The sequence below is a fragment of the Budorcas taxicolor genome, chromosome 3 (assembly GCF_023091745.1).
Source record: "Budorcas taxicolor isolate Tak-1 chromosome 3, Takin1.1, whole genome shotgun sequence".
NCBI lineage: Eukaryota > Metazoa > Chordata > Mammalia > Artiodactyla > Bovidae > Budorcas > Budorcas taxicolor.
Window position 1 is genome coordinate 57428335 of NC_068912.1, and position 14029 is coordinate 57442363.

Here is a 14029-nt window from a genome sequence, read left to right on the forward strand (position 1 = left end):
TGCACATTTAACTGCAAACTCAGTCAATTGCCTCAGGAAGGGTGTTTACCAGTGAGTGGAATGTGGTCAAAAAGGAGCCTTCAGTATGTCAGAGTTTTGTAGAGGGTTTTTGTTGGAAAATATTGCAATTAATAGCAAAAATAAGGGCTGGAAATTACTTGTGCATTTTATTTATCTGCAGTATCTCAATTTCTGGGCCACATTCTGAATCTGTTTCTCTCATGCGCAAGAAGAGATGATGCCCGTAAATACTCCAAACGTTTGCCCTCACCTTTCCTTGCCCTTACCCTCTGAAAAGAAAAGAAATTAAAAACTGATAGAAAAAAGGGATGAATGGTTTATAACCATCTTGGTCCAGATGTTACCTCTGCCATCTTGCTGGACACATCCAGCACTAAACAGACCACTCTGTCCCCAGCCTGCACAAGAGAGAAAGTGGGAGGAGGCGGAAGCCCCGTCCCGTTCACGGGAAGACTGTTACTAAAGTCGTCAGAGTCTGTGATTATATCCCAGACACTTCTGAGGCTGCACATTTGGTTCTGTTTGTTTGGAGCTTCTTGGTTGTGGGTACTTGCATTACAGAATTCAACCACCTAGAAAAAGAACAAAGTAAAAATACTTAGAAAATAAAAATACTCCTCTCATACTAGACATACTTCTCATTCTCAGACAACTAAAAGTAAAAGGAAAGGTAAGCTGAAACAAGAGAAATCAGAAGTGCTACAGCAATGTCCATCTTTACCTCAAGAATGCCATTTCAAAAACAAACCTTGACACCCTTTGCTTCAAACACTGGCACCCTCGAGGTATTGTGATCAATCTCTATTAAATTTTATTTGCCCTTAGATAACAGAGAGAGTAGACCATGTATAAATAACTTAGTCTTAAAAAAATAAAACCCAATTCTCATTCCTTAGCATCATAATGTGTTAAAGAAAACACCCCAGGAGATGTTATCTTGGTCAGCTATTCCTTGAAATCGTATTTAATAACCACTGCACCTGTATCTATTGATCAGTAAACATATATCAAGCTAGCTCAAATACTGATCTATGTAAGAATAAGATAAGGAGAAAAGCAACTGAAATCTATTTCCTGATCTTCCCCTCATTTGGAGATATGGTCATAATTCATATAAAAATACTAAGCCTATGGCAGCACCCCTTTTAAAGGCATGATTTGCATTCGAAAGTAATGTGTTATCTACTTCCCAGGGGCTATATTCCTATGAAGAGTAAATGCTTTCTGCTAATAGAGCCATGAAAGCTTAGAGCTAAAATTAGAAATCTTATAGACTCTCTAATCTTGAGTTTAAATTCTTAGAAAATAAGCTGAAGTTTCAAAAAGTTAACCATTGCATAAAGACACAAGTTTCTTAGTAGGATGGGAAGACAAGATAGAACCTGTTTGTTGTTTGTTTTTAACTCTTTATATTTCATGACTATGGTTAGGAGATGGTGAAACTTTTCTGATGATATTAATGAGTAGGGCTTTCAAATGATCACAGAGACAGTACTAGCCATAAACAATGTGGATTAAATAACATGGAATTAGCTTGGCTTGAGATATTGAACCTGTAAATTTAAACCATAATGAATTGGATAAGAAATATGAAAAGTCACCTTAAAGTTACAGACTGACTCTTAGCCTTGGCTAAAATTGGACTGAAGGGAAAAAAAACCTATCTGAAAAAATGAATGTGTCAATCCAAGGAACACTGGGGTCAGCCACAGAGACAGAACACCTCACCAGCACACTGCCCATAGTGTTCCCAGCCTGTGGGAGAGGAAGTGACCCACAGAGATGATGAAGCTGGGAAAATGTATCAGGTTATGAAGGCTGATGGAACTGAATCTTGGAATCTCCTAACTCCCTCCTTTCTGATTTCACATTCTCAAAGCCAAAGCAGGCCTCTGGGTGGAATTTGGCTGTTCCATGATGGTCCCTTCAAATAGAAAATGAACTGGCTAGAAGACGCAAGTGTCAGATCTCTATGGCAGAGTACTCTTTTTAAAGAATATTACAAATGTGTTCTGGATTCCTACACAAGTTGCTTGTCAGTTAGTGGGGAATACTGACAAGACTGAGTTTTTGAACCTATAAAGCTAAGGGTTAGTTGACTTCCCTTGGTAACAACAGACTTTTCTTTTTAAGTTCTAGAATATGCAAAATGAGGGAAAGAGAATTAGGGAATTCCATGTAAATGAAAATGGTTTTCTACCTCAAATGTGAAAAATATAATCATGAATTACATCTCTGTCATTAACCCCTGGTATACTTTCCCATAAAAGGATACAGGAGAACCACTATACAAGAAATTTTTTGAAGACTCCTGGATTCTCCTTGTTAAACCATCTTCCTTGGAGAGCAAATAATCACTTTTAGAAAGGAATCTGTTTTTACTGATTACCTTGGACTGTGTGTGTGGGGTGAGGGGGATGCTGAGGTGTTTTCTTTTTAATCTGTAAAGTAAAAACTAGATTAACTCTAAGGTTCCCCAAGATTTAAAATGTAGTGAATCTTAATTGCCTTTTTGTTTAAATGCTTAAAACATATCAGTCTGTCTTGGGAAAAGGTGGTGTATTGTAGGAGTTTGTTATTTTAAGATCATACTTACAGAAGATAAACTTTGCATGAACATAATCGATGAAGTTGCATTTTGAGTGCTATTGTATATAAACATGCATCCTTCTTGGAAAATCTTGCTAATAATACAATTTTCTTGGGGGCAGGGACCTTTCTCACATACAAAAATGCCTGCAATGCCAGATGAACACCTAAAGTAGTAAAAGAAATTGGTTTTATAAAAACTTATGTTTCTTTTTCATTGGTTCATAAAATAATTTGTTTTAAGGATTGTAGATTGCTAGATACACATAAAACATTTTTAAAACTATTAAGAAAGGTCATTAATTTATAAATGCACTCCACTTTATTTTCAAGCATTTGATTCTCATGAGAAGCTCTGTTTTGCCAAGGGCTTTACCAGCTAAACAAGGTCAAAGCAAAAGCTACTAAGAAATCCCCATGAACTTTTGGAGGCCCTAGGAAAGCATGAGTGGTAATATCCTGAATCAGGGGCTTCTTTGAGCTCATTGCCATTGGACATCAGAGGAAGAAGAGGGTGAACAGGTAATGATGATAAAGGATTCCTTCTTAATTTAACAGTCTCAATACTGTTGATGGGATGAAAAACCTATAACTTTCAGGAGAAGAATCAGTATCTACCAAAGTTACAACTAAAATTACCCTATGACCTGGTAATTGTTAGAAGCTGTTCAATAGATACACAGATCTACCTATATAAAATGGAAATAATATATATAATATATATATATCATTATGACCTGTAGTAATAACAAATATTGTGAAGTGAAGTCGCTCAGTTGTGTCCAACTCTTTGCGACCCCACAGACAGTAACCGGCCAGGCTCCTCTGTCTATGGGATTTTCCAGGCAACAATACTGGAATGGGTTGCCATTTCCTTCTCCAGAGGATCTTCCTGACCCGGTGGTTGAACCCAGGTCTCCTGCATTGCAGGTAGACTCTTTACCAGGGAAGGTCATATATATGTATCATTACAACCTGTAGTAATAACAGACATTGTGAACAACTCATTTGTTTAACAATAAGGGCCTGGTTGAAAAATTATGGTATATCATACAGTGGAACACTATGCAATTAAAAGAAAAAAGTGAAGAAAATATTATGTTAATATTTGTTATATTAGATTATATTATATTAGAAATATGTGTTAATATTTATTTCAATTTTCCTAAAAAAAACACAAATAAGGTGGGTGACCTAGAGGGGATGAAAAGAGAATAGGGTGAAGAGAGTGGTGGGAGCATGATATATAAGAGTATAACTTTTTATATTGTTTTGATATTTGATCACATAAATATTTACAAATTTTTAAAAATACAATAAAATTTCAAAATTGTCAATTAAGTTTTAGCTGCCATGTTAAACTAATTTAGAATCAAAAAATAAACAATGAGTTTTAAACATGTGAAAAATCACTAACCTTGTTACTTCAATTTGACTTTGCCCATTTATGTAGAAGGGTTTCTCATTGTTATATTCGTCAAACACACCCCAACGGAAATGGGCCCATTCATGAACAAACACTCTGCCTGTGGAAGAGAGAATTTTTGTTTTGAGTTCCTAAAATTTCAGCAATGGACCTTGCTAATCATTGACGATATAGCATCAGCTGACTATATATACTCATTCTGAATGGTTGAAGTGTAATTCTTCCTTCCACTTTCCTCTTCCCCACCCCATTCCCATCTCCTGCTTTATTCCCACCACCACAAAAAAGGGAGCATAAAAATATATGCAGAGTACATCATGAGAAACGCTGGGCTGGAGGAAGCACAAGCTGGAATCAAGATTGCTGGGAGAAATATCAATAACCTCAGATATGCAGATGACACCACCCTTATGGCAGAAAGTGAAGAGGAGCTAAAAAGCCTCTTGATGAAAGTGTAAGAGGAGAGTGAAAAAGTTGGCTTAAAGCTCAACATTCAGAAAACGAAGATCATGGCATCCAGTCCCATCACTTCATGACAAATAGATGGAGAAAGAGTGGAAACAAGTGTCAGACTTTATTTTTGGGGACTCCAAAATCAATGCAGATGGTGACTGCAGCCATGAAATTAAAAGACGCTTACTCCTTGGAAGAAAAGTTTTGCCCAACCTAGATAACATATTGAAAAGCAGAGACATTACTTTGCCAACAAAGGTCCATCTAGTCAAGGCTATGGTTTTTCCAGTGGTCATGTATGGGTGTGAGAATTGGACTATAAAGAAAGCTGAGCACCGAAGAATTGATGCTTTTGAACTGTGGTGTATGGGGAGGGAGGTGGGAGGGGGGTTCATGTTTGGGAACACATGTAAGAATTAAAGATTTTAAAATTAAAAAAATAAAAAACTAAAAAATAAAATAAATTAATTTTGTTTAATTTGAAAAAAAAAAAAAAAAAGAGAGTCTCTTGGACTGCAAGGAGATCAAACCAGTCCGTTCTAAAGGAGATCATCCCTGGGATTTCTTTGGAAGGAATGATGCTAAAGCTGAAACTCCAATACTTTGGGCACCTCATGCAAAGAGTTGACTCATTGGAAAAGACTCTGATGCTGGGAGGGATTGGGGGCAGGAGGAGAAGGGGATGACAGAGAATGAGATGGCTGGATGGCCTCACCAACTCGATGGATATGAGTTTGAGTGAACTGTGGTAGTTGGTGATGGACAGGGAGGCCTGGCATGCTGCAATTCATGGGGTCTCAAAGAGTTGGACACGACTGAGTAACTGAACTGAACTGAACTGAAAAATACATTTAGTGTTGTAAGTGTAAACCAGTGATTTACCTGTTGCACACCTGTTAGAAAGTAGTGAGGAATCACATATCCTCTCATTTCCCTAATGAAGCTGCCTAACAGATTTCTATTTAGCTTCATACATGCCTATAAGTTCAGGATTTTGGGAAAGGAAAAAAAAAAAAAAATGGACTGAATGTTTTAATTTAATGGACTGAATTTTTATGTCCCTCCCAAATTCATATATCAAAATCCTGACCCCAACTGTGAAAGTGTTAAAAGGTAAGGCCTTTGGGAGTAATTATTAGATCATTAGGTTGGAGCCCTAATGAATGGGATGAGTGCTCTTATCAAAAGACCCTAGAGAGTTCCCTTCTTTCTGCCATGAGAGGACACAGAAAGAAGATGCCTGTCTGTGAACCAGGAAGTAGGCCAGTTCTGCTGGTGCCTGGATCCTGGACTTCCAGTCTCCAGAACCATGAGAAATTTCTGCTGTGAGTAAGCCTCTCAGTCTATGATATTTTGTTATAGCCAAACAAGCAAAATGGACTAAGACACCAAACAAGCAAATAAAGCTTTCCCATTTTTCAGTCTGTTTTATCCAGGCATGCCTGCTGCTTTTTTTCCTATAGATAATTCTGTCTGGAGCAAAAATTAAAACCCTTGGGCCAGGGAGGGAGGAACGAGCCAAAAGAATCATAGAACCTCCTCACCAGGTTGGATGGTCCTTTCTCTTTCATTATATCCCTGATTCTCCATGTTTAGCTCCAACTCTTACTCATGAAAATCCTCATCGTCAGCATCAAGTCCTTTAGAAGTTTCTCTCTACCTCTCTAAATCTTGCATTTCTTTCAATGTTCAGCAAAAACCTGACTTCTCTAGAATTTTCCAGATTAAGTCCCCTCCCAAAGTACACTTTCTTTACTGAATACTTTTAAGATCTGGGAAGGCAGGAAATGTTTGCTGAATTGACTCAGGTTGTGACCTATTGTGCAATTTTGGGACCTTGGGACAAACGAAGGGAGGGGAACAGTCTAAAGCTGAAAGTGTTAAGGAAAAGTTTCTGCCTACTCATGGAATTTAGAAGTGCTGGTGAAGTCATATATTTGTACAGAGATTATCAGTACCTCATAGTTACCAGGAAAAAAAGGCCTTTTTTAAACAAAGTGTTTTATAAAGTGTGTTTTACGGGGTGCGTGGCTCTACTTCCTGCTAGTTATACAGAGGATAATAAAATCTGTTTGGATTTAAGCGGGGGTAAAAGTGAAAACAACATTTGAACGGCACTACTGTACATCAGTTAAACGCAAAATTTAAGAACTGAAAAGCTAGCCCTCGACTTGCTGAATTTTTTCTCACCACAGCTTCTTTCTCAGATCGCATCCACTAAATGCTGGTCTCCAGACCCACGACACTGACTTCTCTGTCACACTCCAGTCATCCTTCTCCACACAGTCCAGGCCTTTCCAAGCACAGTCCACCGTTCCTCACACTCAGTCACCTAGATTCAGACTTGTGGATTTCCCCTTTAAACTGCTGTCTTTTACTTCTGACAAAAACCTAATGTATTCCTTAATGCTGCTGCCCACACACACACCCGTTGCCTTTCACTCTGGAGCAGTTCTGATCTCTGTTTCATATTTTTCCACTCTCTGGACTATCCTTACTTAGAGTCTTTAGGATTAAATAAAACAACACTTAAAAGGCAAATAGCTCAGCACTTGGCACAGAGAAAATTTTCTTGTTCTCATTACTATCTTCTTTGTCCTTGCCTTTCCACTGCTTCCAATCTTACTCAAGTCTCATGGCCTCATGCTTGGACTTCTAATTATTCTCTCGATAATCCAGTGTCTTCTTCACTGATCTGAGGAATCCAGACTATCCACACAGCCACATTCAGCTTCTGAAAACACTGCTTGGACGGTTTCATTGCTATGCTTGTAAACCTTCAGTGGTGATTCCTTAATCTGGGCATTCGAGGCTCTCCATTACTTACGCCATGTGCATTTCAGCATTTTCTCCCACTATTCACTGCCCATGATCTCTGCACCATCAGTGGGGACTACTGCTTCCTTCTCTCAAATACGCCCTGGGTTCTTCTGCTGCCACAGCTTTATTCATACTCTTCCCGCTCTTCTCTCCCTTCTTTCCATTCATCAAAATGATATTCAACCTTAAAGATCCTCTTGTGAGGGGATCTCTAGCTCAAATGCTCAACATGCTTTCCCTCTTTGCTGAATTCTTAAACTGCTCCATCTGGGTTACTAATCTGGTGCTTAACCCTTTCTGGCTCACTTTGATTCTCATCTCTTTTATGGGCATGTGGCCTATCTTCTCATCCAAATGGTAAGTCCCAGACAGGTTTCAAGTTCTCTGAATCCCTTTCAGCACTGAGCACAGTATTATAAATACTGCTGTCCATTGTCTGTTTCTTGATTGATCACACTTACCTCGTGATCCATAGCCAGCTGTTAAGCCATCATTTAGTAGAAATTCAGATGTAAGATGAATATACTTTCCCTCTTTTCCACATCCTCTATATTGCAAGGTGTATGGATCATCACCATGGGCCCCATACCAGTCAGTTACTATGACATTTGCCTAAATTAAAAGAAATGCCTTGTAATACCATGTATCTTGACTGTGATATTGGTGACACAAATATCTACATTTGTTAAAACACATTGAACTGTACATTTAAGACATGTGCATTTTTCCTGTGTGGTTTATATCCCAATTTAAAAACAGATTTTTTAAAACATATGCCTTTAGATGGAGTTTAGAATGAATTCACAACTAAATGTCAACACCAATATCTGTCACTTTCAAAAATGTGTACATTTTAAAAACCTAACAGATTTCCATGAAACTGCATTACTGTCATTTGATGTACTCATTTTCCAGATTAAAATTTTCTCAAAAGTCAACATGATAAAATTCTGATATTATATACACTGTAAAATGTAATTTAAATATTCAAAGAAATGTTAAGAGCATTTATACATCATTTAGAGCTGTACTGTGAAATGTTATAGCCTTTTCTGAACAACTTTCTGTAGGTTGATCCCTAGTCCCTTTATTCCCTTAACCAATCAGATCAACAAAACAATTTTTCTGTTGAAGTTATATTTCTTATTGTACCCTGACCATTTCAGTTACTATTTATAAAACATATTATTTTAAGTTGGAAACAAAATTATCTATTCCAATAACCATCTAGAGAACACAGTTTTATGTACAACATTGTTCATTTTTAGGAAGAAAGATAACACATTGTTTCAAGACTTGCTCTTAGACGTTGTCTGGAGACTTGTTCTTAGAAGTTGAGTATCTGGTTAATTTCTTTAAAGCTGATTTTGGAACAATAGATTTAATATAATCCTATAAGTGTATGGGCTTCCTTTGTGGCTCAGCTGGTAAAGAATCCGCCTGCAGTATGGGAGACCTGGGTTGGGCAGATCCCCTGGAGAAGGGAACGGCTACCCACCAGTATTCTGGACAGGAGAATTCCATGGACTGTATAGTCCATGGGGTGGCAGAGTCAGACACAATTGAGTGGCTTTCAGTTTCATAGATGTGTGTGTATATATATATATATATATGTCTATATATATGTAATGATCACTATAAAAGTACTACATGTGTACTACTGTGTGTGTGTGTGTGTGTGTGTGTGTGTCTATGTACACACCACTTAGGAATAATGGAAGGTAATGTTTTCATTTTCCGTATTTCTACACTGTTTTTTTTTTTTGCAATAAGCATGAATTATTTTTATAATAATTAACATTTATTTTTAGAAAGGTAAGAATTCAGGCCAAGGACTTTTCAAGGCAACACCTGTGAAAGAGCTACAGTCTTGCCCTAGAAGAGTCTTCACAAAGATAAAACCTCATTTCTATGTCCGGAAAGTTGTCCTGAAGCAACAAGGAAAGAGTGCTCTGCATTGAATGGAATACTCAGGCTGTTTGGGGTTATATTCTACTTATAGGCCATAGTTGGTTTTTAGCTACTTTTCCTAACCCTCTCCCCGCCCTCTGCTTCCTACCTACACTAGGCTGTGGATTCACAAGGACAGGAGCTATATTGCTTTTCCTTGTGTCCTCTGTCATGCCTCACATGGCTCCTGTATATAACGATTATTCACTAAGTGCTTGCTTGGTTAACATTAGGAGATTAAAAGAATTGGTATCTAGCAGATATATGATTCAGTGATTCTTTCCTTCAATCTTTCTGTTCAGTCATCTTTGCTTTGGTTATTTATTTGTCTTCTCCATTAGGATAAGAAGCACCACCTGATTTTGTTGTTGGTTAAAGCCAATACTTTTTTGTCCCACTAAAGGCCAAAGTGATTAACAACATCTGTGTAAGGTAACTGGTGACAACATGCTGCTGCTAAGTCGCTTCAGTCGTGTCCGACTCTGTGCGACCCCACAGATGGCAGCCCACCAGGCTCCCCCATCCCTGGGATTCTCCAGCCAAGACCACTGGAGTGGGTTGCCATTTCCCTCTCCAATGCATGAAAGTGAAAAGTGAAAGTGAAGTCACTGAGTCGTGTCCAACTCTCAGCGACCGCATGGACTGCAGCCTACCAGGCTCCTCCATCCATGGGATTTTCCAGGCAAGACTACTGGAGTGGGGCGCCATTTCCTTCTCCAGCATAGCTTAGAGCAAAAAGCATAGGTTTTGGAATCAAATAGGCATGAATTCAAATTGCTCCTTAATTTACCAGCTGTTTGACTTGGGATAAAATCCTGACTATATTTGAGCCCCATTTTCCTAATTTTCGATAACAGCAACTAACAGCAACAATTTTAGGTGTGACTGAGAACCAAGCAATATATATATTATGCAATTAAGCAGTTATATGGAATATGTAGGAATGTATACTATATAATATAATACACCAACAATATAATAATATAATGCTATATTGTAATAATTATACATATATGTATATATATATATATATATAATGTCTGGCATTTGAAGTGAAGTAAAGTGAAAGTCACTTAGTCATGTCCAACTCTTTGTGATCCCATGGAATATACAGTCCATGGAATTCTCTAGGCCAGAATACTGGAGTGGGTGGCTGTCCTGTTTTCCAGGAGATCTTCCCAACCCAGGGATCGAACCCAGGTCTCCCACATTGCAGGTGGATTCTTTACCAACTGAGACACAATAATATAATAATACACCAAAATTTAATAATATGATATTAATATTGTAATAATTATATATATGTAGAATGTCTGGCATTTAATTGAAGTTAAATAAACAGTATCTCTCTTCTTAGTTTATCCCAGTGCCTCTGTCTCTCTTATCTCCATGGCCAAGCATCAAATGCTTTCATTTGGTTATAAATAAAATAATTTTAAGAGCCCCTTTAACTTTTTTAGGACACTGGAATGCCTATAAAGATTGCTATTAATATATTATTCGGTTACTGAGGAATAAATTTCAAAAAGGAGCTAAGAATTAAAACAGCCTTAGGAAAACTCATGCCAAGTGACACAAATAAGGAAAAGGGGAAATTACCGTAATCCAGCCCTTCTATTTGAGCTGTCATTACAGATTTTGAACCCACCCCATTGCTGACACCCTAAGCTGTGTTCTCAACGCCTCTGCTCCTGCCCTTTCTGGTAGCTGCTAGGACTCTTTTCACAGTAATCTCAAATAGTCATTTGCCAAATTTATTTAACATTTATTTGTAGCTTGTTCCCAGTATACACCAGACATGACCATGGATGTTTATAATTTTCAGCTTACAAGAGTCCTTGAAGCTTAAGTTCTTTTTCTTTTTTTTGGTTGGGGAAGAAAAGGTAGCCATGCCTCTTACGCTGCTTTCTTTCTTGCTTCTCTCAACATACTTCTTGAAATCAGTGACCTGGACTTGGGCTAATGTGAAATTCTATGAATTTGCGCTCTTGTGGGATAAGAAAGTCAAATTTTTATGTGTGAGTGGCTTACGCTTCCGTGTGGACATGCATGTTTATTGCTCCTGACGGTGGGAAATGAGAATGCTCATAGTTGGAATTGTTCCCTTTCCATCTCATACTCAGAATAAAACTAGTTCTTGGTCCTTAACCAAGAATTTCAGAATGCAAGGACCCTGTAAGTTAAAAAGTGAAAGAGACCATCTGTGAGGCTGCTTGGGCAATGGCATTTTGCTAATTTTTTACTTCATAATTTTCACTTATTACATGTATGTATTTTCATACATTTTATGCATAACAATCTTTTCAGTAGTATTATTTGTGTATTAATATCAATGATTTGTTATTGCCTAAAGTTTGAACTCATTATATTGTATTTTCTTCTTCAGTTGAATTCATTTAATGAAATCCTGAATTCTTACCTTTTCGTATGATTCTTGTTTTACTTTGCTGTAATTACCAGCTTTCCATGTGGCAGGTATTAAAATCTTTACATTTCTGAAAAACACTCTTCTCTTGGTAGCATTGAATAGGTAAAAAGAAGCTTCGGTTATCATTTCCTATAACCAAATAAAAGAAAAGCTTATATTATTACTGTGAATTCTTAATGTTTTGGTTTTCTAGTTATACTTGAATAAGTAGTAACAAAAATAATGAAAATATTTTGAAGGAATGCATTTCTTTTAGAGACAACATTAGATTTGGGGAAAACTTGGAAGCAAAATAAATAAACTTCAAATGCTTATCTGAGAATTTAGGACATTAACTGTGTGTCTCGGCTTGCCCATATAATTTTCCCAATTTTGTAAAAGAAAAGCTTTCACAAAGCTTTCTAAGCTTGCACTGAACAAATCTTTTTCATGTCATACCTGTGGGCATGTCCAAGACCTCGCCTTATGACAATACTAATTTCATTAAAGCAATACCAAGGGAGACTCAGGTAATGGAGCTGTGAGCCTACCTTACCCTACTAAGGTGAAAATAGTCAAGTTACCTCACAGGACATTCAGGTGAAAGGAACGTTGCTCTTTGGCGCTCCATCCAGACTCTTTCTGTCTGAAAATTCCCACCCTCAGGATGGAATTCAGCAACATGATTTTAATAAGCACAATCATGCTTCTTCATCAGCCAAGCATCTGGTCTTTGTTGCCACAATAGGTTATTTTTGGAGTTTCTGCCCCCAAAACGGTCAAGTCATTAAATACAAAAGCTAAAATTAGTAGTAACCAACAATAGATAGAAGGGGGCTAGGTAAACAGTATGTAAGCTGAGACTACACAGAATTAGGTGAATGAGTTGGCTTGGCTGTAATTATAATTTTTGTTGCTATCTTTGAGAAACACCCCTTTCCTCTGCTGCTCAAATACAAACTAGGCAGGGTTGTTAATCCCGTAAAGAAGGCTAAAGGTCTATATGAATAAGATGATGGTTTCAGTTTCATAAACACCACTCACCTTAATGTTTGGGATGAGGTTCTGATCCTCAGATACCTGAGGATTGACTGCAACAAGTAATCCATCGTACCCATTGTCTCGAAGCTGCAGTCCAGCTCCCAGGAAGAGGAATTCTGGACTTAAGGCCACCAGGAGAGTCACAAATTTCAGGCTGCAAACAGGACCTTCACTGTCCCTGTGGGCCATGTTGAGAAAAACCTCCGATTCAGTCACACTGGTCCTGCCAGGTACATTGTGCCAAGTTGTTAATGGCGAAGCAGATAATTTCTTCCTGAACTTGGAAGGGCTTAGAGTCTGTGATGAAGGAGGTGCCTTCTTTGCAAAATCTAGGGTGGATCTAAATGAGACCTGTCTCTGCAAGTCCTTTTTCTCTAGGCGATGCCACACTTGCCTGTTCTATGGCTGGGTTTCCTCCTGAATCATAGTTGGGCAAGAAATCTTCCACCCCTTACTTATTTTATATCTTCTCAAAAGGAATAGGAAAATAAGGCAAAAGGAGCTTCAAAGAAGGAGGGCTGGCTGGCTGGGAATCAGAGAATCTGGGTTTTTCCATCCACTTTTACTAGACACACAGAGATCTGTTTTTCTCTCTTCATCTTTGAAAACCTCCTCCATCACTCAGAGCAACTACTTCCCTATGGCTCTCAGGTAATTTTTTGTTTGATGGAAGATTCCTTTGTCTGCTTATTTTGAAGACTCGAAAATCCATCCTGCAACCCTCTCCCTGAGGCCCTTAGATCAGCTGATGACTGGAGGGAAAGGATCGGGTATCCCCCAGGGAGAGCCAAGTGCCAGGAATCGCATGCCTGTGCAGGCCTCAGAGGCCATTCCTTCTGTCCTTGCTGCCTTTTCTCTCTGGATCAAGGAAAAGAATGGATTTCTGCTTTAGCAACTCTCTCCTGAGAGCAAGGTTGTGCCTCAGTCAACCTTCCATTTCTCCAATAGCTCTCACAGGATCTGGAGGATAGTAGGCCTCACAAATATTTTGTAAGTGATTAATGTTAGCTGATAATTATATAATGCTTTAGAGTTTACAAGTAAACCCACTTAAATTTCAATTCCCTAGAATAGGTGTAATTTTTACTACTATTTTTCAACAAAGACATTGGGTATCAGACAGATTATGAAAATTAGTCAATGGGGAAGGGAGCTAACTTTTATTGTGTGCTGGGTTTTATCATTTCTATTTTATTGGTTACAAAACTGAGGCTCAGAAAATCTCAATAACTTGTTCAAAGCTGTGTGAGTATTATTACAGGGTTAGTATGAGACCAACTGACTCTAGGTTCCAGGGTTTTTCTACTGAACCATGTCTCTAT

General features: G+C 38.0%; 1 protein-coding gene across 1 annotated transcript in view; it reads right to left on the reverse strand.

Annotated features, from left to right (window-relative positions):
* The window catches only part of CLCA2 (chloride channel accessory 2), a 42381-nt gene extending 29248 nt beyond the window's left edge, over positions 1-13133 (reverse strand). The window contains 6 exon segments of the mRNA XM_052637901.1: positions 366-593; positions 2618-2777; positions 4028-4136; positions 7771-7921; positions 11679-11816; positions 12711-13133. Coding sequence (XP_052493861.1) covers positions 366-593; positions 2618-2777; positions 4028-4136; positions 7771-7921; positions 11679-11816; positions 12711-13133 — 1209 coding nt within the window.
* Between the last annotated feature and the right edge of the window lie 896 nt (positions 13134-14029).